This window comes from Zonotrichia albicollis, unplaced genomic scaffold (genome assembly GCF_047830755.1).
Source record: "Zonotrichia albicollis isolate bZonAlb1 unplaced genomic scaffold, bZonAlb1.hap1 Scaffold_83, whole genome shotgun sequence".
Lineage (NCBI taxonomy): Eukaryota > Metazoa > Chordata > Aves > Passeriformes > Passerellidae > Zonotrichia > Zonotrichia albicollis.
This window is the reverse complement of record NW_027428460.1, coordinates 676,741-702,272: the sequence shown is the minus strand read 5'-3', so window position 1 is coordinate 702,272 and position 25,532 is coordinate 676,741. Positions and strand designations below refer to the sequence as shown.

The window sequence follows — 25,532 nt, the reverse complement described above, 5'->3', positions numbered from 1 at the left end:
CAAATGCACCCAAAATATCCCCAAATCCATCTAAATATCCATCCAAATCCACCCAAATATCCCCAAAACCATCTAAAATGTCCCCAAATCCACCCAAATATCCCCAAATATGCCCCAATATGCCCAAATCCGCCCCAATATCCCCAAATCTGTCCAAAATATCCCCAAATCCATCTAAAATATCCCCAATTCCACCCAAATATCCCCAAATCTGCCCAAACCTTCCTAAATTCATCCAAAACATCCCCAAATCCTCCCAAAATATCTCCCTATCCACCCAAAACATCCCCAAATCCATCTAAATATCCATCCAAATCCACCCAAATATCCCCAAAACCATCTAAAATGTCCCCAAATCCACCCAAATATCCCCAAATATGCCCCAATATGCCCAAATCCGCCCCAATATCCCCAAATCTGTCCAAAATATCCCCAAATCCATCTAAAATATCCCCAATTCCACCCAAATATCCCCAAATCTGCCCAAACCTTCCTAAATTCATCCAAAACATCCCCAAATCCTCCCAAAATATCTCCCTATCCACCCAAAACATCCCCAAATCCATCTAAATATCCATCCAAATCCACCCAAATATCCCCAAAACCATCTAAAATGTCCCCAAATCCACCCAAATATCCCCAAATATGCCCCAATATGCCCAAATCCGCCCCAATATCCCCAAATCTGTCCAAAATATCCCCAAATCCATCTAAAATATCCCCAATTCCACCCAAATATCCCCAAATCTGCCCAAACCTTCCTAAATTCATCCAAAACATCCCCAAATCCTCCCAAAATATCTCCCTATCCACCCAAAACATCCCCAAATCCATCTAAATATCCATCCAAATCCACCCAAATATCCCCAAAACCATCTAAAATGTCCCCAAATCCACCCAAATATCCCCAAATATGCCCCAATATGCCCAAATCCGCCCCAATATCCCCAAATCTGTCCAAAATATCCCCAAATCCATCTAAAATATCCCCAATTCCACCCAAATATCCCCAAATCTGCCCAAACCTTCCTAAATTCATCCAAAACATCCCCAAATCCTCCCAAAATATCTCCCTATCCACCCAAAACATCCCCAAATCCATCTAAATATCCATCCAAATCCACCCAAATATCCCCAAAACCATCTAAAATGTCCCCAAATCCACCCAAATATCCCCAAATATGCCCCAATATGCCCAAATCCGCCCCAATATCCCCAAATCTGTCCAAAATATCCCCAAATCCATCTAAAATATCCCCAATTCCACCCAAATATCCCCAAATCTGCCCAAACCTTCCTAAATTCATCCAAAACATCCCCAAATCCTCCCAAAATATCTCCCTATCCACCCAAAACATCCCCAAATCCATCTAAATATCCATCCAAATCCACCCAAATATCCCCAAAACCATCTAAAATGTCCCCAAATCCACCCAAATATCCCCAAATATGCCCCAATATGCCCAAATCCGCCCCAATATCCCCAAATCTGTCCAAAATATCCCCAAATCCATCTAAAATATCCCCAATTCCACCCAAATATCCCCAAATCTGCCCAAACCTTCCTAAATTCATCCAAAACATCCCCAAATCCTCCCAAAATATCTCCCTATCCACCCAAAACATCCCCAAATCCATCTAAATATCCATCCAAATCCACCCAAATATCCCCAAAACCATCTAAAATGTCCCCAAATCCACCCAAATATCCCCAAATATGCCCCAATATGCCCAAATCCGCCCCAATATCCCCAAATCTGTCCAAAATATCCCCAAATCCATCTAAAATATCCCCAATTCCACCCAAATATCCCCAAATCTGCCCAAACCTTCCTAAATTCATCCAAAACATCCCCAAATCCTCCCAAAATATCTCCCTATCCACCCAAAACATCCCCAAATCCATCTAAATATCCATCCAAATCCACCCAAATATCCCCAAAACCATCTAAAATGTCCCCAAATCCACCCAAATATCCCCAAATATGCCCCAATATGCCCAAATCCGCCCCAATATCCCCAAATCTGTCCAAAATATCCCCAAATCCATCTAAAATATCCCCAATTCCACCCAAATATCCCCAAATCTGCCCAAACCTTCCTAAATTCATCCAAAACATCCCCAAATCCTCCCAAAATATCTCCCTATCCACCCAAAACATCCCCAAATCCATCTAAATATCCATCCAAATCCACCCAAATATCCCCAAAACCATCTAAAATGTCCCCAAATCCACCCAAATATCCCCAAATATGCCCCAATATGCCCAAATCCGCCCCAATATCCCCAAATCTGTCCAAAATATCCCCAAATCCATCTAAAATATCCCCAATTCCACCCAAATATCCCCAAATCTGCCCAAACCTTCCTAAATTCATCCAAAACATCCCCAAATCCTCCCAAAATATCTCCCTATCCACCCAAAACATCCCCAAATCCCCCCAAAACTCCTCAAATCCACCCAAAACCTCCCCAAACGCACCCAAATAATCCCCAAAACCTCTCCCAGACACCCCCAAGACTCCCCAAATCCACCTCAAATCCGCCCAGAACCCCCCAGTCCCTCCCCAACCCCTCCTCACGCTCCCCAAATTCCCCCAAAACCCCAAAACCCCCGGGAAACACCGGGACAGAGCCGGGACACACCGGGAATCACCGGGAACCACCGGGACAGACCCGGGAACCACCGGGATCAAGCCCGGGATCAGCCCCGGGAGCGGCAGGAGAGACTCGGGACACCCCCCCTGCCCGCGTGAGAGCCCCCCGGGAAACGGGACCGAGCCCCCAATAGAGGGAGACCCCAAATGGGAAAGGGACACCCCAAAAAATAGGGATACCCCCCCCCAAAAAAATAGCGACACCCCCAAATATAGGGATGGCACCGCCAAATATGGGGATACACCCCCGAAAATAGGGATGGCACCCCCAAAAAATAGGGACACCCCCAAATATAGGGATGGCACTCCCAAAAATAGGGACACCCCCATCATCAGGGACACACCCCCAAATATGGGGACAGCACCCCCAAAAACAGGGACAGGGCCTTCGGGAAAGGGGCACCCCCAAATATAGGGATGGACACCTGAAAATAGGGATGGACAGCCCCAAAAATAGGGATGGACACCCCCAAATATAGGGATACACCCCAAATATAGGGAGAGCACCCCGAAAATAGGGACAGCCCAAATGGGGGAGGGACAGCACCCCCCAAAATTAGGGACCCCCTCAGAAATAGGGACACCCCCAAAAAATGGGACCCCCTCAATGGGAATAAGGCACCCCCAAAAACAGAGAAACCTCCCCAAAATCGGGGCACCCCCCAACATAGGGACAGCTCCCTAAAAATAGAGACCCCCAAAAATAGGGACAGCCCCAAAAATAGGGACAGCTCCCCAAAAATAGAGAGACCCCCAAAAAGAGGGACAGCCCCAAAAATAGGGACGGCCCCCCAAAATAGGGATACCCCTAAAAATAGGGACAAACCCAATGGGAAAGGGACAGCCCCAAAATAGGGACACCCCCAAACATAGGGACAGGCCCCCCAAAATAGGGACACGCCCAAAATAAGGACACCCCTAAATATAGGGACACCCCAAAATAAGGACACCCCCCCCACAAACATAGGGACACCTCCCCACGCGGGAGTGTGCAAAGAGTGTTTTTACCACCTGGAAGAACACTTCAGATTTGAACCTTGATACATCTCTATTCTTTTTCATTGATTTCCAAACATTTTTGTTTAATGGGCTTGAAATATAAGTTCTATAGTGTTAAGCATAGTTTACTGTTGGTTTAATTTGTGCCATTAATCTGTAAATGAAGCCTGAAGAACCCTTTCCTTTTCATGACCAAGAAAACAGTTTTCTTTTGTTTTCTGATCCAATGTAAAGTAGTCTTCATGGCACTGGTATCTCTTCCACCCTCAACTGCCCTTCTCTTACTGAAAGAACTGGTTCCCCCAACAGGAGGAGGGCAGGCTCCCTGCGGGATGTTAAAGCAGTTTCCTCCTCTGTAGGGTGAACCTAGGACGGATTAATGAGTTTTAAAAGAGAAGCAAGGGATTTTGAGGAGAGTTTAGTCAGTATTTTCCCATAACTGCAGTTGAGAAGTGACTGAGATAAGAGAGGAGGAAGAGGCAGGGAGAGAGGTGGATTCCCTCCTCTGAAGGGAAACCCTGCTCAGAAAACAGGTGACAAAGCCCTGAATTCTGGTGAGTGTGATCTCTCATGTACCTTGAAGCAGGCACAGGTCTCAAGGAGAGAATAACATTTAATTATGTAATTTCTGTAATTGTTGCTAATGGCAGAGAGATAGAAACAACAAACTGAATTAAACATGTGATCCCAAAGGGCGTATTTTACATATTGAGACCCCCAATATTTTACATACTGACACCCACAGCCTTCTCATGAGGATGGTGTCCAAAGGAATGAAGATCACCTATTTTGAGATCAGACAGTTATGGATAATGGAAGTCAGCCTCAGAAAAATAAATTTTCTAGGGAAAGAACACTTAGATCTAGTCATTGTTTAATATACACATTTTCTGTCCTGTATGTATCGCATGAGGAAAAAAGGATTCTGAAAAACAGAAGCCAAAGAAATTTAGAATAAAATCAGCTGACTCTAAATGAAAGAATGCACTTCCATTATTCAATAAAAATTTGAAAAGACCAAGAAGCTTGTGGGACTAAATTAAATGAGGAGCTCACCACATTGTAGATGACTCATTGTAATTCAAGAAATTTATAACAGTGTAGAAGATGTAAGAGATGGTGCAAAGAATGCTCTGTACAAAACACAGATCAGTGCTGAGCTCAAGAGCCAGAAGCCACCCTTCAGCCTAGGACCAATGGCAAGAAAATGCTGCCCTTAAAGTGATTAAAACCCATGCTCCTCTTCTAAGCATTTCTTTTTTTCAAAAGGTTTCATTGGGTAACCATATAAGAGTTCTCCTGCAGCTACTGGATTTGAAGCAACTAATTAACAGAACTTCCCATTGATTCATCATAGGGACATTAGAGCAGCCTTTAGGAATGCGAAAATAGGATTTACCTATCTTACAATCTTCTGCTTAAAAAGAGCTTTAACAATAAGTGGATAGAATCTCTAAGGTCTAATTGACTTCTGCTCTGGTGAGCAACAGTTATAAGGAAATTTCTCCACAGAAATGAGTGCTCTTTAGTAGCACTTCACAACAAAAGGAATAGAAATGAATAACCCATTACTGCAAGTCAGTCTGCTTATTTACAGCATTAAATTGGAAAATGTTATTTCACGCCATTTTAATATTTAAATTTTGCTTTAATCATATTTAAATCAAGAAGCATACGTTACAGAACTGGCTAAGTGTAGTGGCCAAATGCAAATAAAATTTTATATTGAGAAAGAAAAAGGGATGGTTCCTACCTCAAAGCCAGAAAATATTAATATGCACTATTAATTTTATGTTTCAATTAGTTTTTTTCTTCTTCACTGTGGAGCTCTGTATATTGAAAAGCATAGTTTGTGTTGTGACAGGGCTAGATGTAGCCAGTGACAGTGTAATCTCTCAGCCTTCCCAGGAACTCTGAAACAGGGGAATGTCAGCATTCCTGTTCTCAGCAGAAGTGACAAAATAGGGATATTGCATGCTCACAGAAGGTATGATAAGAGTGAAATAATTTTCTACTGGATCTAGTATGAATTTATCACAAAGACATCCCTCTAACAGAGAGTAAAAAATGCAGGTAAAGTTGAAGAATGTGTTAAATTTGAAAAGGTCAGAAATTCTATTAATGTCTTAGGGAGTCAAGAAAAAGGCATAAAACAGTAGTCTTAGCTACTAATAAACAGACTAGGTAGAAAAATGGAACAACTTTTGCAGTTCATCTCTATCCCTTTCTAGCTGTCATTTGTATTTAATAAAGAAAGCTTTTATTCTGATAAACAATGTAAGAAAAGCAATGCCCTCATCAAATACAACCACTCAATCCCTCAAATTCAGCCGATTATATCAGTTTCTTAACTTCTTGAAGCTCTGAGGAATTATGCAACATTCTAAACTTTTACAATTATTACTGCTATTTCTTTTAAGCTTCCTTGCTGACATTTGAAAAATTGTGAGTACATCATTGGTGAGCACATTAGGGGAGCAGCCTGCTTTTAATTATCACCAGTAGGAATTCTGTGGCTCACAAATGGAAGTTGTATCTTGTCATGGGCTCCCAAAGTTTTCTGGAAGATATGTAAACTTCAGAAATCAAATAGCTGCCCAATAAACTGTAAGCACTCCACCAAATGGGGCAGTTTCCAGCAACTTCATAAGGAAGACAAATTAATGATGATGAGCATGGAGGATAAAGATGCATCTTTCCATTCATTTCCAGAAGAAGCACAAGGAGGCTACACTGTGCCAATTATGCAAGAAACTTGTATTTATACTCTTGTAAAATACAAATTACTCACAGAGAACTATCAAAAGATCAAGTCCTCTCTGTGAAAGATGTTCTTCTGATAAAGACTACCAAGTTATAAAGAAATAAAGTAGATAAGGAGAGTTACCCAGAGGTCTCAATAAGTTACAAATAGGGATTCATACATTAATTTCAAAGTACAATAAAGCAGTTCAATAATTTTTCTGCTTTAAAGTACCTTTTGCTATATGACCTTCATTTCTCCGGGGAATTGCTGTAAAACATTCAGAACTTCAGGAAATATTGTCTCTAAAAATTAAAATCTTGGGCCAATAACAAAATTTCATTGTGAGTCAGTTGTACAGATTTGTAGTTTCTTATTTTGGAGTGCACTGGTACATTTTTATGTGGTTGTCTGACAGGAGGTCATTTTGTTCTGCAGCCTTTCAGCCAAAAATGCAGTGAACAAAATCTGACCTAGGACAAAATTAGGTGATTTGGCCTGGGAGAACAAAAATTCCTCAGCTTTCAGTCCAAGATTCTCCAAGTTCTGTCACAGCAAAGAGAAAGGATTTTCAGCTGTTTGAATAGTTGTGTGATGTAACCAGACAGAGAATATCATGATCCTGAAATAATTGCCTTGTTGAGGCTTGGTAGTTGAAATGCCTGATTTCAGGTAGATTATGAATCATTCTGAAGTCTGTGCCTTGCATAGTAAGTGAGTCTTTACAGCAACACACAGAAGATCAGTTAAATCTTTGCCCCTGGAGATTCTAAGACATGCTCATAAAAGCATTTCTTCATAGACCACCTTTGGGATCTTGAGATACTACACATTGCAAATTCTCTCTCTTGGTACAGGGTGTCTGCCCTATTCTGTACTCTGGCCATTATATTCTATGGTCCCTTGATATCGGCACCAACACCATTTTTAATTTTTTTTCTGAAAGAAAAAATCTCTCATGTGCCATAGTGTCTTTCCCTTTAAAAGTCAAACTCATTAATATAATCTCATTGCCACTGCTAATTGCAATTAATTTTTCTTTTATACTTTAAACTATTACTCAGACACTGACCAAAGCTTGCACTATTTGCAACATTCCAGGGCATCATAATCTCTTTACCTCTCATTAAAAGTGTTTCATGTTTGAGGCAGATGAAGTAGCGGGGCCTTGTTAGAGCCTTGTAATGACAATTCCTCCTTCTGTAGGAATTCCCTCATGGGAAAGGGAACACAGCACACAGTAGATATAAATCCCACCAGCTGCACTCCAGGTTGTGCAGCTGAACTGGAAAACACTTATTGCTCCCCTTTCCATCCAAACCCAGAAAGTTAATCATCAAAAATTAATGTTCCCTAAGACCTGCATTAGGCATACCAAGCTGTGCACGTATCAGCAACAGTATTAAGTTGTTATTTGTTCTCCCACATGGCCCAAGCACAGCAGCTGGATTGCATTTCCTGTTACACACAGGATAACGTATAATTAGCTAAGGAAGCCTGTCTGTAGAGAAGGGATTTTAATGGAATGTACCCAAGCAGTAACCTGAGGCATTGCAGTGAAATCTCTAAATAGAGAAGGTAGAGAATATCTTTAAAATCAGGATTTGGAGGAGGGGGGTGATATTTCTTTGCTTTCTTGTCTTTTGATGAAATTTAAAGCCAAATCCCTTTGCCAAAATACTTCATTTTGTTGGGAGATTCAATTTGCAGTTCACCGGCAGTTTTCACATAAAACAATTAACCCACTTCCATAGGACAGTGAGTGGACAGGATATGTAGGACATCAGATATTACTTCTCCTTCATCCCAGTATTATTTAGAATGGAATTAATAAATAGAAGTGAGAAAATAACTGAGCAGTAGAGGCAAGGAGGAAATTAGTTTTCCAGTGAGATTTGAAAAAGAGATGAAGAGCTGATGAGGCAGAGAGATGATAGAGGAAAGTACCAGATTTAAAGAATTAGAAAGCAGCATGACCTTGTTAATTTTTCTATCAGTCTACAGCTGTCTTCACTTAACTTATACAAGAAATGATGTGCAGTCTTAAAATCTAATATTAAACCAAAGACTGCTATTTCTTTGAGTAATCATTAATATGAATCAAAATGAGACATCCCGAATTTGAGTGACAGTGACATTTCTGCACAAATGCAGAAAAAGTGTATTAATGGTTTTGTATAAGTGGTTTTCAAATGCTTTTTAGGAATAAGCATAGGAGGTATGCAAACTATTACAAAACAACAAACACAACTAGTTCCATACCTCAAACAAAGCTAAGAAACCTAAATTCATTGATAACAAAGATTGGTTGCTAATAAAATTACCTATTAATTGTTTTTTTCTATCCTTTAAAGCCTTTGAACCTCAGGAAAAGTAGTTTTCAGAATTGTGCACTGACACAGGACTAATAATAATAATAATAATAATAATAATAATAATGTTAGCCGCAGGAATCAGTGTTAATCTTATGTGTTTAGGTGGGGTCAAAAATCAGAAGCAGCTGTTTTATAGAGCAGAAAGTTTCAGCTAAGGCAACATTTAGATGATTTTGATGAACATACAGTAAAAAGGAAATGTTTTCTCATCAGAGATAATGTATCAGTTGCACAAAAGGAAGTGCTAAGGAGTTGAACATGTTTAGTCTGAATTAACAAAGTAGAGAATGTACTCCCAAAGCATTTTATTTTTGTTGTGTCTGTTCTTATCAATTGCCTGCAGTGTGTTCACCTTGGAGTTTAGGAGCACTAAGTTTTCGTTGCATATGATAACAGAGTTGGAGTTCCCTCAGATACTTTAACGCCCATTCAGGAGTCAAACTCTGGGTTTAAAAATTTCACAGATTTTTAGCAAAAAAATGGCAAGTTTTGTGAACAATGACCTAAACATAACAAGCATACCTGCCAAATGATGGTCGTCTGAATGAAAGTGATTTTACTTATTTATAATTAAATACAATGTCTACATCTCCACATCTCTAAAATCAGTCAGAATGTTTCCTTTAGATCCTCTTAAAATACAAAGTAGCTTTAAAATTAAAAAAAATCATCTGTGAGCCCAAACTCTTGAAAGCTGGAGCTGGCACAGTGATTTTTGCAATACATGGATGATTTACAGCCATAAAGGTGGATTCATAGATTAAATCATAACTATGCCTTGAGACATGAGTTTATATCTTTGTCTAAATGAAGGAGTGTTCAGATATTGTTAGAGTTTCTTCCTGCAATATTCAATGCATTCAAGAGATACCTGGAGAGGTACAAAGGTATGAGAGTAAAACTGAAAAAAGTTCCTTTTTTTCTGTCTCTTTTTTCTAAGACTGCATTTCAGTTGTACTTTAAGCACAGAAAAGGACAGGATATTAGTTTTCCTCTTTGAATGGTCTCCTTTTCACATTAAATGATGCCACTGACTGTATAATATTAGCAACCTCTTTTTTATTAAGTAGCAGTGTCCCCAAAGCAGTCATTCTGGGATAAGGGAGAAATATCCAAAGGGAAAGAGGAAGCTCCTTTAGGAAGAGCCCCTCCATCTTAATGCACCAAACCACTACTTTCCTGTTTAATATCAGTATAATCACTTTACTACGTATTAAACAAAAGCTGTGGGTTTGTTGTGGGGATGTGGTTGTTGGAATCAAAATGAACATTAGAGGAGCTTTTAATTTAAACTAATAATTTCATCAGCCAACTTGAATTCATAAAAATTGCACCTCATTCAGTAACTCCCATGTAGTTTTGTTATTGTCCCTGAATAAGCCCACAAATATTTATTTGATGGATTGAAACAAGAAAAATCTTGGAATTCTCCGCTTTTCTTGTGCGTTTTTTAATGTATTTGCATTAGTAGTTTCAAAGTGCCCTTTCTTGATGTGCTTGTTGGGATGGCTGAGTTAACAACCTATTATTATGTACTCCTTACCGAGCTGTTAATAGCTTTAGAGTCTTTTGCAGGAATTCACCTGCTGCTCATAAACAGATTTATGTTGCTCTAGGAACTTCACCAGGTTGATGCATCTTGTATTTGCAATGACCTCGTACAAACTACCTGGTTTTCATGCTTATACAAGTATTTATATTATAGTAACAAAAGTCTTTAGTGGCTGGAGCAGCTCTTTTTAAAAGGTATTGGTATCCATCTGTGAATTTTGTTAACATTTTTTTCAGATTGTTGTTTTTGCCACCACCAGAAATTATATTTCTGCCCAAATTAGCTACATCAGAAATGGGCACTTCCCAAAAAAATTGAACAAAAACTTGCTGCGTCAATCTGAAAGTGCAAAATCAGCTTTTTGATTTACTTGCTGGTTTGTTTACTTTGCCCTTGAAATTCATGTTAAATTAATTGGAAAAAAAAGATTGCTGTTTTTGCTTTACACCCCATTAACTCACCGAGGTGTTTGAAGAAAACACAAACTTAAGGAATATGCTGTATTTATTGTTGATGTATTGCCAAGTTCTGCACTACAGTCATGACACCAGAGGTGAATTCAACCCTTCTGAGTTGGCATTACAAGATAGATGTTTGCTGTTTGCCTGCATTGAAACACAAAAAGATTTTTGCATGTGCTCACAAATGCACCAAAATATGTGATATTTGAGTGACTTCAATAGCTATTATATGTTTATATCTGAATAGGCTCACATAATGAAAAACAATACACAATCTCTACATAGAGATCAGCAGGTTCCCCCTTGCCTCTGATGTATTATTTGTATTGCACTGATTAAAGTCAAACATTAGTTAGTGTCAGATTTTGTGTTTTAGGGCCAAAATTCTTCCTCCAAAATTGATTTTTGTTGGATGGTTGAAATCTGTCTTAATATTGTCAGCATTATTCTATGCTTATAAACCCCAATTTTCTTTGAAAAGGGAAGTATTTGTCCCAAAGGCACACATTCACAGTTGGCATATGAAAGACTTGTTACCATTTAACATTCGTATGGTCTCAAATGAATCCTAATGACTTCAGTCATTTTTTTTCCAGAATAGAAAATCTGAATAGCAATCTGATTCAATTCAGTCTATAAAAGTAGATATTTTGCTTACTTAAATAAAAGTGATAGCTTTATTAATACCACTGAATTTGTTTTCAAGCTGTTGTATATCAGTAAGTATCTTTTCTGGATTTGCCAGGCAGGAAACATTCAGTAGCAAATAAAGAGCAAAAATTCTGCATTAGTCTGCTCTTTTAATATTAAAAGTTATTTATGTAGATAATTCAAACTAAGCTGAAACCAATCTTAAAATAAGCCCAGGGAGTCTACATGTCCTTACATGCTAAAAGGCTGCAACACATCTTAGAAAGGAGTTTTAAAGGCATGATTCCACAAGAGGTTTTTAGTACAGAATGTGGTTTTTAGTACAGAATGTGGTTTTTATGAGGGTGTTTGTAGAGCTGCAAGCATCCCACAGGAGTTGAAATTTCCCAGCAAGGGTTTACAAACCTGACAAAATACTCAGCACTGAAAGGAAGCCCTAATCCAAACCCTGGCCCTGTCTGCCTGTGAATATTGTAGGGATTCTGAAATGAAGTGAATTAAGGCAATTTGTCAGCAGCACTATTAGAGCTGAGTTCTGTGTAGCTGACTCAGTGCTGTACTACATTTTTGGATTGGTAGAATCATTTGATTTTCACAGCTTTGAGCATATGTTGTGGGCTGTTGGGATTTTTTGGGAGGGAAGGGGGAGCAGTTGTTGGGGTTTTTAGGGGATTTTTTAAATTTATTTTGTAGTGTTTTTTGATGGGGGGTTGTTAAAGTAGAGTGCTGGCTGCTCTGTGCTGAAGCAAGTCACCTCACTGCAGAAGTGTTCTGAAAAATTGGATGATTGCTCTTGTATTGGAATTCCACTTCCCTTGTAAGATGCTTCTCTGCATTTCAGTTGCCTTCACACTTGAGTAGGAAATAGGATCCCCAAGGTTTGAGTTCTGCCCCAGCAGTTCTGTGTGCACAGCTGTGGTGTTACCTGTGCTGGTAATGCTGGGTGTGAGAACATTGCCTGCCCCATGGCTCAGCAACTTGGAGACCTTCAGGTGTTTGGACTGTGACTTTTCACATCACACGAGTTGTCCCTTTTTGTTATCTTTCTTCCAGGGTTTGCATTTTCAATTTAAATATTTCATTATCCAGTGACCTACTTCCCATCTGTAGCTAGAAGTTCTGTTTCTATGATATACACAGATATTTTGAAATTGGCTGAACATGTTACTGATATTGATTATTATTCACTACTTCTTGTAGTCAAGAAACTGAAATATATTCAATAAATTGTCAGAAAGTGGATTTTTAAAAAAATCCCCACAGTATTTTTTAAACACAGTTTGTAATTAAACTTGTTGCCTAGGGATGTTTTGGAGGCCACAAGCAAATTTTGTTGAAGGAATAATTAAGGAAATTCCTGGAAGAAAAGTCTTATGAGCTGTAAGACCCAATGAAGTAAATGTAGTCAATTCAGAAAGCCACTCATCTGCAGATTGCTGGGCTCTGGGGGAGTGATAAGGGTAAAAATGGGGGGAAGGAACCTGCAGTGGCACCAGGACCTCGTTCAGAATTGTGAACCATGAACCTCACACACCAAAAGAATGACTTGGCAATCAGCCCACTCTATATCCGTGGGTCTCTGGGCTTGTTTAACAGCAAAGAAATTTTCCAGTATTCACATTTTCAGGATTGCTTCTGTTTCCTGTTGCACTGTATTTGTCAGCAGGTTTATTACGTCATTTTGAAGTAAACCTTAGCGTTAGATATCCCAGGAGAAAATGTGCTTTACTGTCCTAAGGTGAATTCTGAGTACTACTTGAGCTGAATTTTTTACCTTAGAAGTTTAGTTCATGCTTGCAGTAGCTTCCTCCTTCTTTCCAACTGGAAAAAAAAACCAAAAAACTTAAAATTAGTGAAAAGATTAGAAAATTCTTCAAGGCAGCTGGAGAAGCTGGCACTTGTATATGCAGAAGTTAGAGAGATTTCTGGAGGCCCTGGTGCAGAGGTTTTCTCTGGTAAATACTTTTAATTAACAAACAACCATTTTCAGAGTAGCTTAGTTCCAGAAATACGGGATTTGATATATGTGCTTATCTGACAACCCAGGCCATGTTCTCCAGCTGCCTTTGTTCTATGCTGGATTGCTCCCTGTTCCATCCCTGGCTTCAGGCCTGGTTTTATTTCACTTTGATCTCCTTGTTGGGACAGTCAGCTCTCTCCTGCCTGCTGCCTTCACACCGGGCAGTCCCACTTGGCCCAGCATGTGAAGCACTCAGTTTTTGCTCTGCCCAGCCCTCACCTCCCTGTGCTGGTGAGAATTTAACATTGTTTTAGAGCCTCTCTGTCCTCATCTCTCTCCTCATTTAATTTTCTGCTTTTCATGCTTCACCTCACATCAACTCGTTTCTGCCTTTCCAAGTATATAATCCAATTAAAATGCATTTTGTCTGGGGTTTGACCTTTCTGTATTTTCTTTATGATTGGTTATCTCTTCTTCCCATGTTCATGTTGACAGCTTCACTTTTATGTGTGGAAAAAGTGATGAGCTGACTGACAGGCAATCAAAATATAAAATATTGAATGGCCAAACAGGTAAAGGACACTTGAGTGTTTCAGCTCCCCAGACTGTTACATCTCAGATTAATCAGGAGGGAAGGGACAGGGTTACAACCTGAGGGGGCTGATGCCTTTAAGTGCTGCAAATTTCTCCTCTGAAGCAAACTCTAGAGCCATTGGCAATTTTCTATCTGGCCCTGATTTTTTGCTGCCACAGTTTTCTGCTTAGTTTAGATTGGTCCTCAGATCTTTGCAATCACTTTCCTAAATTTACTTCAAGTTTGTGGTTCAGCTGAAAACCAGAGGTACGGGGTTTTTTAGGAAGAGCGTTTTTTAAGAATCTTAATGGTATCTTTTACTTCTAGTTCTCTTATTGTAATTTTTCCTACCACTCTATGTTGCATTAAAAATTTACCTAATCCTGTTGATCAGATTTTAATCAGTAATTAATGTTAGAAGCACATTATTGAATATTTAAGTATTTTCTAAAATCTTCTGCCAGCATTCCTGTTAATTGATGTAGTGTAGGTCAAAATAGTTTTCTAGGAGAAAATCGCACACAAAATTAGTAAATGTAAAGAAACTTTCAAAGGCAGACACCAAGTTCCACAGGTGTAGTTAATTTTCTTGCTTTCAGTGTAATTACTCCTTATCTACAACAATCTGTGTAAGGTGACAAAGGTGCTATGACTAGAGGCAACAGGCATTCAGAAGTTGTATTATGAAAATATTTTATTGTAAAGAAAGAAAATACTTTTTGAGAATCATTGGGGGAAAATTAGTTGTGAGAGGAGTATAGACTCTGTCAATCAGAGGCAGTTTCCATAAATGAGAGCTGTGGGGATTCTGTTTTTATTCATCACAGAGAGTAAGTACAAACTCCACAGTTTGATGTTATTTGTCTTTAATAGATTCTATTTGAACTGATTAATCAATCAATGACTATACCTAATAATTAACTACTGTGTTATCCTAATGAGTAGCACAGCATTAAAGTTCAGGTGACTATGGAGTGCCAGCACAGCTGATCCCATGGGAAAAGTAAGGAAGAATTTGGAGATCTCATTGCACCCTGGACTAGAGCTATGATCAGTAAACATTCTGTCTTCCAGAACTGTGGTCATTCCTTTAAGGATGCTTCCTCTGTAGGTCACATTGTGTGTGTTCCTCAGACTGATGTACCTAGGAAGGGGGAAAGATGTGACCAAATGGTCTCATAAAAAATTCCTTTTTATTATTGGTGCTTTTATTTAAACATTTATAGCACCTGAATCATGAAACTCCAAATCTGCTTTACTTTAATGTGGTACTTACTCAGCTTTGACATTGTGCTTCAGTGCACAGCATCAAGACCTGGTCCCTGTGGTATGTGCCCATTTAAAGCCATTTTAAGGGCACACCTGTAACTCCAGGTGACATTTGGGGACATTTGGGGACATTTTGGGGACATTTGGGGGCTCACCTGCAGCTCGGTGATGATGCCGTGGGGCCATTTTGGGGCCATTTTGTGCCAATTTGGGCCATTTTGTGCCCATTTAAAGCCATTTTAAGGGCACACCTGTAACTCCAGGTGACATTTGGGGACATTTGGGGACATTTTGGGGACATTTGGGGGCTCACCTGCAGCTCGGTGATGATGCCGTGGGGCCATTTTGGGGCCATTTTGTGCCAATTTGGGCCATTTTGTGCCCATTTAAAGCCATTTTAAGGGCACACCTGTAACTCCAGGTGACATTTGGGGACATTTGGGGACATTTGGGGACATTTTGGGGACATTTGGGGGCTCACCTGCAGCTCGGTGATGATGCCGTGGGGCCATTTTGGGGCCATTTTGTGCCAATTTGGGCCATTTTGTGCCCATTTAAAGCCATTTTAAGGGCACACCTGTAACTCCAGGTGACATTTGGGGACATTTGGGGACATTTGGGGACATTTGGGGGCTCACCTGCAGCTCGGTGATGATGCCGTGGGGCCATTTTGGGGCCATTTTGTGCCAATTTGGGCCATTTTGTGCCCATTTAAAGCCATTTTAAGGGCACACCTGTAACTCCAGGTGACATTTGGGGACATTTGGGGACATTTTGGGGACATTTGGGGGCTCACCTGCAGCTCGGTGATGATGCCGTGGGGCCATTTTGGGGCCATTTTGTGCCAATTTGGGCCATTTTGTGCCCATTTAAAGCCATTTTAAGGGCACACCTGTAACTCCAGGTGACATTTGGGGACATTTGGGGACATTTTGGGGACATTTGGGGGCTCACCTGCAGCTCGGTGATGATGCCGTGGGGCCATTTTGGGGCCATTTTGTGCCAATTTGGGCCATTTTGTGCCCATTTAAAGCCATTTTAAGGGCACACCTGTAACTCCAGGTGACATTTGGGGACATTTGGGGACATTTTGGGGACATTTGGGGGCTCACCTGCAGCTCGGTGATGATGCCGTGGGGCCATTTTGGGGCCATTTTGTGCCAATTTGGGCCATTTTGTGCCCATTTAAAGCCATTTTAAGGGCACACCTGTAACTCCAGGTGACATTTGGGGACATTTGGGGACATTTGGGGACATTTGGGGGCTCACCTGCAGCTCGGTGATGATGCCGTGGGGCCATTTTGGGGCCATTTTGTGCCAATTTGGGCCATTTTGTGCCCATTTAAAGCCATTTTAAGGGCACACCTGTAACTCCAGGTGACATTTGGGGACATTTGGGGACATTTTGGGGACATTTGGGGGCTCACCTGCAGCTCGGTGATGATGCCGTGGGGCCATTTTGGGGCCATTTTGTGCCAATTTGGGCCATTTTGTGCCCATTTAAAGCCATTTTAAGGGCACACCTGTAACTCCAGGTGACATTTGGGGACATTTGGGGACATTTTGGGGACATTTGGGGGCTCACCTGCAGCTCGGTGATGATGCCGTGGGGCCATTTTGGGGCCATTTTGTGCCAATTTGGGCCATTTTGTGCCCATTTAAAGCCATTTTAAGGGCACACCTGTAACTCCAGGTGACATTTGGGGACATTTGGGGACATTTTGGGGACATTTGGGGGCTCACCTGCAGCTCGGTGATGATGCCGTGGGGCCATTTTGGGGCCATTTTGTGCCAATTTGGGCCATTTTGTGCCCATTTAAAGCCATTTTAAGGGCACACCTGTAACTCCAGGTGACATTTGGGGACATTTGGGGACATTTTGGGGACATTTGGGGGCTCACCTGCAGCTCGGTGATGATGCCGTGGGGCCATTTTGGGGCCATTTTGTGCCAATTTGGGCCATTTTGTGCCCATTTAAAGCCATTTTAAGGGCACACCTGTAACTCCAGGTGACATTTTGGGGACATTTGGGGGCTCACCTGCAGCTCGGTGATGATGCCGTGGGGAACCTCCTCCTCCTGCTCGTGCAGGAAGTGGGCGCTGATGGCGTTGAGCGAGTACGAGCGCAGCTTGTGCTCCCGCAGCAGCACCTGGGCGCCAAAAACACCCCAAAATTCACCTGGGAAACCCCAAAACACCCCAAAACACCCCAAAATTCACCTGGGAAACCCCAAAACACCCCCAAAACACCCCAAAATTCACCTGGGGACCCCCAAAAACACCCCAAAATTCACCTGGGGACCCCCAAAAACACCCCAAAAAAAACCCCAAAATTCACCTGGGGAACCCCAAAATTCACCAGGGGATCCCAAAATTTACCTGGGGAGTTCAAAGCTGTCCCCAAATCACTCCCAGGTGTACCCAGGTGTGTCCCAGGTGTATCCCAGGTGTGTCCAGGTGTGTCCCAGATGTGTTTTACCCTCGCAGGTGTATCTCAGGTGTATCTCAGGTGTGCCCAGGTGTGCCCCTCACCTGCAGCATGTCCAGGGTCACCCTCCCAGGTGTGCCCAGGTGTGCCCCTCACCTGCAGCATGTCCAGGGTCACCCTCCCAGGTGTGCCCAGGTGTGCCCAGGTGTGCCCCTCACCTGCAGCATGTCCAGGGTCACCCTCCTGGGCGTGGTCACCACCTTGCCCTCCCTGCGGCCGAGCTGGCGGCTCTGGAACGCCGAATCCTTCACCTGCGACGGCGCCCCCCGCACCCGGCCCAGGTACGGGAACGACGGCACCTGCGACAGGTGGGACAGGTGGGAGAGGGGCTGGGGACACCTGGGGACACCTGAGGGACCCCCCGGACCCGGCCCAGGTATGGGAATGAATCCACCTGGGACAGGTGAGACAGGTGAGGGACTTGGGGACACCTGGGACAGTTGAGGGACAGGTGAGGGGCTGGGGACACCTGAGGGACCTCCCTGACCCAGCGCAGGTACGGGAACGAGTCCACCTGTGACAGGTGAGGGACAGGTGAGAGAGGGGCTGGGGACACCTGGGACAGGTGAGGGACACGTGAGGGACACGTGAAGGACACCTGGGGACACATGAGAGACAGGTGAGGGACAGGTGAGGGACAGGTGAGAGAGGGGCTGGGGACACCTGAGGACACCTGAGGGACCCCCCGCACCCGGCCCAGGTACAGGAACGAATCCACCTGGGACAGGTGAGGGACTTGGGGACACCTGGGACCGGTGAGAGAGGGGCTGGGGACACCTGGGACAGGTGAGGGACAGGTGGGAGAGGGGCTGGGGACACCTGGGGACACCTGGGACAGGTGAGAGACCCCCCGGACCCAGCCCAGGTACGGGAACGAATCCACCTGGGACAGGTGAGAGACAGGAGAGGGGCTGGGGACACCTGGGACAGGTGAGGGACAGGTCAGGGACAGATGAGAGACCCCCCTGACCCAGCCCAGGTACGGGAACGAATCCACCTGGGACAGGTGAGGGACAGGTGAGGGACTTGGGGACACCTGGGAGGGGTTTGGGGACATCAGGGGGGTCCCAGGTGTGTCTCACCTGCAGCACCTGCGCCCTCTGGATCAGGTAGGGCAGGTGGAAGTTGTGGATTTTGGGGGCTCCCTGGGATTTGGCATTTTTTGAGGATTTTATTGTGGATTTTTTTGTGGATTTTTTGGGCGATTTTTTAGGGAATTTTTGGGGGGTTTTTTTGGGATTTTTTGGGGTTCCCAGGTGTGTCCCAGGTGTGTCTCACCTGTAACACCTGTGCCCTCTGGATCAGGTAGGGCAGGTCGAAGTTGTGGATGTTGTAGCCCGTGATCACGTCGGGGTCCACGATGCCAACGAACTCTGCAAACGACTGGGACGGAGGGATCCAAAATCCCCATTTTTCACCCCAAAATCTCCATTTTTTACCCCCCAAATCCACAGATTTTACCCTAACATCCATGGGGGTTTTTTAGCCTGAAATCCTCATTTTTTTACCCCAAAAATCCCCACTTTTTACTCCAAAATTCCTGTGATTTTTACCAAAAAAAATCCCCATTTTATACCCCCAAATTCACATATTTTACCCCAAAATCTCTGGGGTTTCTACCCCAGAATCCCTGGGATTTTTACCTCAAATCCCATTGTTTTTTACCCCAAAATCCCTCGGGTTTTTAACCCAAAATCCCCATTTTTCACCCCAAATCTCCCACCTGCAGCAGGTCCCTCTCGCTGTCGAAGCTCCGCACGGTGGCTCCAAAACCACCCCTGAAACTCCCCCAAATCTCACCCAAAATCGCCCCAAAACCACCCAAAATCACCCCAAATCCCCTCCAAACCCTTCCCAGACCCCTCCAAGTTCCCCCAAACCCCAAAATCCTCATTTTTAACCCCAAAATCCCCATTTTTCACCCCAAAATGCCCGCCTGCAGCAGGTCCCTCTCACTGTCAAAGCTCCGCACGGTGGCTCCAAAACCACCCCTGAAACTCCCCCAAATCTCACCCAAAACCCCCCAAATTTCTGCCAAACCCTTCCCAGACCCCTCCAAGTTCCCAAAAACCCCAAAATGCCCATTTTTAACCCCAAAATCCCCATTTTTCACCCCAAAATTCCCACCTGCAGCAGGTCCCTCTCGCTGTCGAAGCTCCTGGTGGTGGCTCCAAAACCACGCCCAAAATCTCCCCAAATCTCACCCAAAACCCCCCAAAATCGCCCCAAATCCCCTCCAAACCCTTCCCAGACCCCTCCAAATTCCCCCAAACCCCAAAATCCTCATTTTTCACCCCAAAATCCCCATTTTTCACCCCACCTGCAGCAGGTCCCTCTCACTGTCAAAGCTCCGCACGGTGGCTCCAAAACCACCCCAAATCTCCCCCAAAACCACCCAAAATCACCCCAAACTCCCCTCCAAACCCCTCCAAGTTCCCAAAAACCCCAAAATGCCCATTTTTCACCCCAAAATGCCCGCCTGCAGCAGGCCCCTCTCTCTGTCAAAGCTCCTGACGGTGGCTCCAAAACCACCCCCAAAACCTCCCCCAATCTCACCCAAAATTGCCCCAAATCTCACCCAAAATCGCCCCAAAACCACCCAAAATCCCTCCAAACCCCTCCAATTTCCCAAAAACCCCAAAATCCCCATTTTTCACCCCAAAATTCCCACCTGCAGCAGGCTCTTTTCACTGTCAAAACTCTGCACGGTAGCTCCAAAACCACCCCCGAAACCTCCCCCAAAACCACCCAAAATCACCCCAAATCCCCTCCAAACCCTTCCCAGACCCCTCCAAGTTCCCCCAAACCCCAAAATCCTCATTTTTAACCCCAAAATCCCCATTTTTCACCCCAAAATGCCCGCCTGCAGCAGGTCCCTCTCACTGTCAAAGCTCCGCACGGTGGCTCCAAAACCACCCCTGAAACTCCCCCAAATCTCACCCAAAACCCCCCAAATTTCTGCCAAACCCTTCCCAGACCCCTCCAAGTTCCCAAAAACCCCAAAATGCCCATTTTTAACCCCAAAATCCCCATTTTTCACCCCAAAATTCCCACCTGCAGCAGGTCCCTCTCGCTGTCGAAGCTCCTGGTGGTGGCTCCAAAACCACGCCCAAAATCTCCCCAAATCTCACCCAAAACCCCCCAAAATCGCCCCAAATCCCCTCCAAACCCTTCCCAGACCCCTCCAAATTCCCCCAAACCCCAAAATCCTCATTTTTCACCCCAAAATCCCCATTTTTCACCCCACCTGCAGCAGGTCCCTCTCACTGTCAAAGCTCCGCACGGTGGCTCCAAAACCACCCCAAATCTCCCCCAAAACCACCCAAAATCACCCCAAACTCCCCTCCAAACCCCTCCAAGTTCCCAAAAACCCCAAAATGCCCATTTTTCACCCCAAAATGCCCGCCTGCAGCAGGCCCCTCTCTCTGTCAAAGCTCCTGACGGTGGCTCCAAAACCACCCCCAAAACCTCCCCCAATCTCACCCAAAATTGCCCCAAATCTCACCCAAAATCGCCCCAAAACCACCCAAAATCCCTCCAAACCCCTCCAATTTCCCAAAAACCCCAAAATCCCCATTTTTCACCCCAAAATTCCCACCTGCAGCAGGCTCTTTTCACTGTCAAAACTCTGCACGGTAGCTCCAAAACCACCCCCGAAACCTCCCCCAAAACCACCCAAAATCACCCCAAATCCCCTCCAAACCCTTCCCAGACCCCTCCAAGTTCCCCCAAACCCCAAAATCCTCATTTTTAACCCCAAAATCCCCATTTTTCACCCCAAAATGCCCGCCTGCAGCAGGTCCCTCTCACTGTCAAAGCTCCGCACGGTGGCTCCAAAACCACCCCTGAAACTCCCCCAAATCTCACCCAAAACCCCCCAAATTTCTGCCAAACCCTTCCCAGACCCCTCCAAGTTCCCAAAAACCCCAAAATGCCCATTTTTAACCCCAAAATCCCCATTTTTCACCCCAAAATTCCCACCTGCAGCAGGTCCCTCTCGCTGTCGAAGCTCCTGGTGGTGGCTCCAAAACCACGCCCAAAATCTCCCCAAATCTCACCCAAAACCCCCCAAAATCGCCCCAAATCCCCTCCAAACCCTTCCCAGACCCCTCCAAATTCCCCCAAACCCCAAAATCCTCATTTTTCACCCCAAAATCCCCATTTTTCACCCCACCTGCAGCAGGTCCCTCTCACTGTCAAAGCTCCGCACGGTGGCTCCAAAACCACCCCAAATCTCCCCCAAAACCACCCAAAATCACCCCAAACTCCCCTCCAAACCCCTCCAAGTTCCCAAAAACCCCAAAATGCCCATTTTTCACCCCAAAATGCCCGCCTGCAGCAGGCCCCTCTCTCTGTCAAAGCTCCTGACGGTGGCTCCAAAACCACCCCCAAAACCTCCCCCAATCTCACCCAAAATTGCCCCAAATCTCACCCAAAATCGCCCCAAAACCACCCAAAATCCCTCCAAACCCCTCCAATTTCCCAAAAACCCCAAAATCCCCATTTTTCACCCCAAAATTCCCACCTGCAGCAGGCTCTTTTCACTGTCAAAACTCTGCACGGTAGCTCCAAAACCACCCCCGAAACCTCCCCCAAAACCACCCAAAATCACCCCAAATCCCCTCCAAACCCTTCCCAGACCCCTCCAAGTTCCCCCAAACCCCAAAATCCTCATTTTTAACCCCAAAATCCCCATTTTTCACCCCAAAATGCCCGCCTGCAGCAGGTCCCTCTCACTGTCAAAGCTCCGCACGGTGGCTCCAAAACCACCCCCGAAACCTCCCCCAAAACCACCCAAAATCGCCCCAAATCCCCTCCAAACCCTTCCCAGACCCCTCCAAATTCCCCCAAATCCCAAAATGCCCATTTTTCACCCCAAAATGCCCACCTGCAGCAGGTCCCTCTCGCTGTCGAAGCTCCTGACCGTGGCCCCGCGCAGGGGGGCGCAGCTGAGCAGGGTGAACACGACCCTCAGGAACGGCTCCCGCGCCCCCTGGCGCAGCGCCACGGCCGCGATGGCAATCACCGGGTCCTGCTGCGGCTCCGGGAACACCCCTGGCACCCAAAAATAGCAAAATTCACCCCAAAATCGGCTCCGGCACCCCGAAAAACCCCAAAAACGACCCCAAAAACCGCCCAGAAAATGCTTCGCTACAGCGACCCCTGGTGGCCGAAAAGTGGAACTGCAGCTCAAAATACACAACGCAAAATTGAACGGAATTTACCCAAAATTGTGCAAAAAACCTCAAAATTCAGCTAAGAAGCCCCAAAACTGAGTGCAAGATCCCAAAATCGAGTACAGAACCCCAAAAATGACCCTAAAAACCCCTAAAATGGCCCCATCGTGCAGCGGCCCCTGGTGACCGAAAAGTGGAACTGCAGCTCAAAATACACAACGCAAAATTGGACGGAATTGACCCAAAAAACCCCAATTCTGAGACAAAGAACCCCAAAATTCAGCTAAAAAGCCCCAATTCTGAGTCCAAGATCCCAAAATCGAGTACAGAACCCCAAAAATGACCCTAAAAACCCCTAAAATGGCCCCATCGTGCAGCGGCCCCTGGTGACCAAAAAGTGGAACTGCAGCTCCAGAGGCAAAACCCAAACTTGAACTGAAACCGCCCCAAATCCACTCCGGGACCCCAAAAAAGCCCCTGAAAACCCCGAAACTGCCCCAAATCCCTTCCCAGTCCATCCCAGTGCTCCTTTCACCCCTCCCAGTATATCCCAGTTTATTCCAATGCCCCCAAACCCCTCCCAGAACCCATTTAACCCTTCCCAATCCCATTTAAACCCTCCCAAACCCCATTTAACCCCTCCCAGTCCATCCCAGTTTATCCCAGTTTGCCCCAAACCCCTCCCAGTCCATCCCAGTCCCCATTTAACCCCTCCCAGTCCCCATTTAACCCCTCCCAAACCCCATTTAAACCCTCCCAGTCCATCCCAGTTTATCCCAGTTTGTCCCAAACCCCTCCCGGTCCATCCCAGTCCCCATTTAACCCCTCCCAGTCCCCATTTAACCCCTCCCAAACCTCTCCCAGTTTATCCCAGTTTGTCCCAAACCCCTCCCAGTCCCCATTTAACCCCAATTAACCCCTCCCAGTCCATCCCAGTTTGTCCCAGTCACCTTTCCCGCCGGCGCACTCGATGTCCAGGCTCAGCACCCTCAGCAGGCCCAGTCCCATTTAACCCCATTTAACCCCTCCCAAACCACTCCCAATTTATCCCAGTTTGTCCCAAACCCCTCCCAGTCCCCATTTAACCCCAATTAACCCCATTTAACCCCAATTAACTCCTCCCAGTCCATCCCAGTCCGTCCCAGTCCATCCCAGTTTGTCCCAGTTACCTTCCCCGCTGGCGCACTCGATGTGCAGGCCCAGCGCCCTCAGCAGGCCCAGCCCCATTTAGCCCCATTTAACCCCTCCCAGTCCCCATTTAACCCCTCCCAAACCACTCCCAGTTTGTCCCAAACCCCTCCCAGTCCCCATTTAACCCCATTTAACTCCATTTAACCCCAATTAACCCCAATTAACCCCATTTAACCCATCCCAGTCCGTCCCAGTTACCTTTCCTGCCGGCGCACTCGATGTCCAGGCTCAGCACCCTCAGCGGGGCCAAACCAATCCAGTCGCCCTCGGGGGGGTGACCCCGGAGCTCCCCCCAAACCGCATCGGCCTCCAGCTGGCACAATGTGGATTTCGGGGGGTCCTCGGGGGGATCTTGGGGTGAATTCAGAGGATTTTGGGCTGAATTCAGGTTTTGGGGGGGATCTGAGGGGTTTTGGGGGGGATCTGAGGGGTTTTGGGGGTCCCCCCTCCATTGGAACCGCCCTGGGGGCAGCTCCACCCAGCAGCAGCCGACCAGGCCCGAGTCCGCCATGAACCTGCAAAAGGGAATTTGGGAAATTTGGGGAAATTTTGAGAAATTTTGGGAAATTTTGGGGTTTTTGTAAAAAATTTGAGGGTTCAGGAGGGGACTGGGGGGTCTGGGAGGATTTTTGAGGGGATTTTGGGGAGATTTTTGGAGGATTTTTTGGGGTTTTTTGGATTAATGTGAGGATGTTTGAGGTGATTTTGGGGTGATTTGGGGATTTTTGGGGTGATTTTGAGGTGGATTTTTGGGAGGACTGCAGGAATTTTGGGGGATTTTTTTGGGGTAACTTGGGGATTTTTGAGGCGGAATTTTGGGGATTTTTCGGGGATTTTTTGGGGGATTTTTGGGGTAACTTGGGGATTTTTGGGGCGGAATTTTGGGGATTTTTGGGGTGATTTTGAGGTGGATTTTTAGGGTAATTTGGGGATTTTTGAGGCGGAATTTTGGGGATTTTTTGGGGGATTTTTTTGGGGTAACTTGGGGATTTTTGGGGCGGATTTTCGGGAGGATTTGGGGGTGATTTTGGGGTGGATTTTTGGGAGGATTTTGCGGGAATTTTGGGGGATTTTTTTGGGGTGGATTTTTTGGGAGGATTTGGGGGTGATTTTGAGGTGGATTTTGCAAGAATTTTGGGGGATTTTTTTAGGGTAATTTGGGGATTTTGAGGTGGATTTTTGGGAGGATTTTGCGGGAATTTTGGGGGATTTTTTTGGGGTAACTTGGGGATTTTGAAGTGGAATTTTGGGCGGACTTGGGGGTGATTTTGGGGTGATTTTGAGGTGGATTTTGCAGGAATTTTGGGGGATTTTTTTAGGGTAATTTGGGGATTTTGAGGTGGATTTTTGAGAGGATTTTGCGGGAATTTTGGGGGATTTTTTTAGGGTAATTTGGGGATTTTGAGGTGGATTTTTGAGAGGATTTTGTGGGAA

The 25,532-nt window shown here is 44.9% G+C and overlaps 1 protein-coding gene across 8 annotated transcripts in view; it reads right to left on the bottom strand.

Moving 5' to 3' along the window:
* Nucleotides 1–2,656: 2,656 nt before the first annotated feature.
* LOC141728024 (multiple epidermal growth factor-like domains protein 8) overlaps nt 2,657–25,532 on the bottom strand; it is a 109,859-nt gene continuing 86,983 nt past the window's right edge. For 2 of the 8 annotated variants that reach the window (XM_074534318.1, XM_074534323.1), the window contains 7 exons: nt 24,297–24,613; nt 22,619–22,785; nt 19,009–19,113; nt 17,889–18,029; nt 17,282–17,392; nt 13,214–13,260; nt 4,030–10,932 (listed from right to left, as the gene is read on the bottom strand). In XM_074534318.1, the coding sequence (XP_074390419.1) occupies nt 13,223–13,260; nt 17,282–17,392; nt 17,889–18,029; nt 19,009–19,113; nt 22,619–22,785; nt 24,297–24,613 (879 nt within the window). In that variant the 3' untranslated portion in view covers nt 4,030–10,932; nt 13,214–13,222. The other 6 variants (XM_074534319.1, XM_074534320.1, XM_074534324.1 and 3 more) reach the window with 4 other exon arrangements.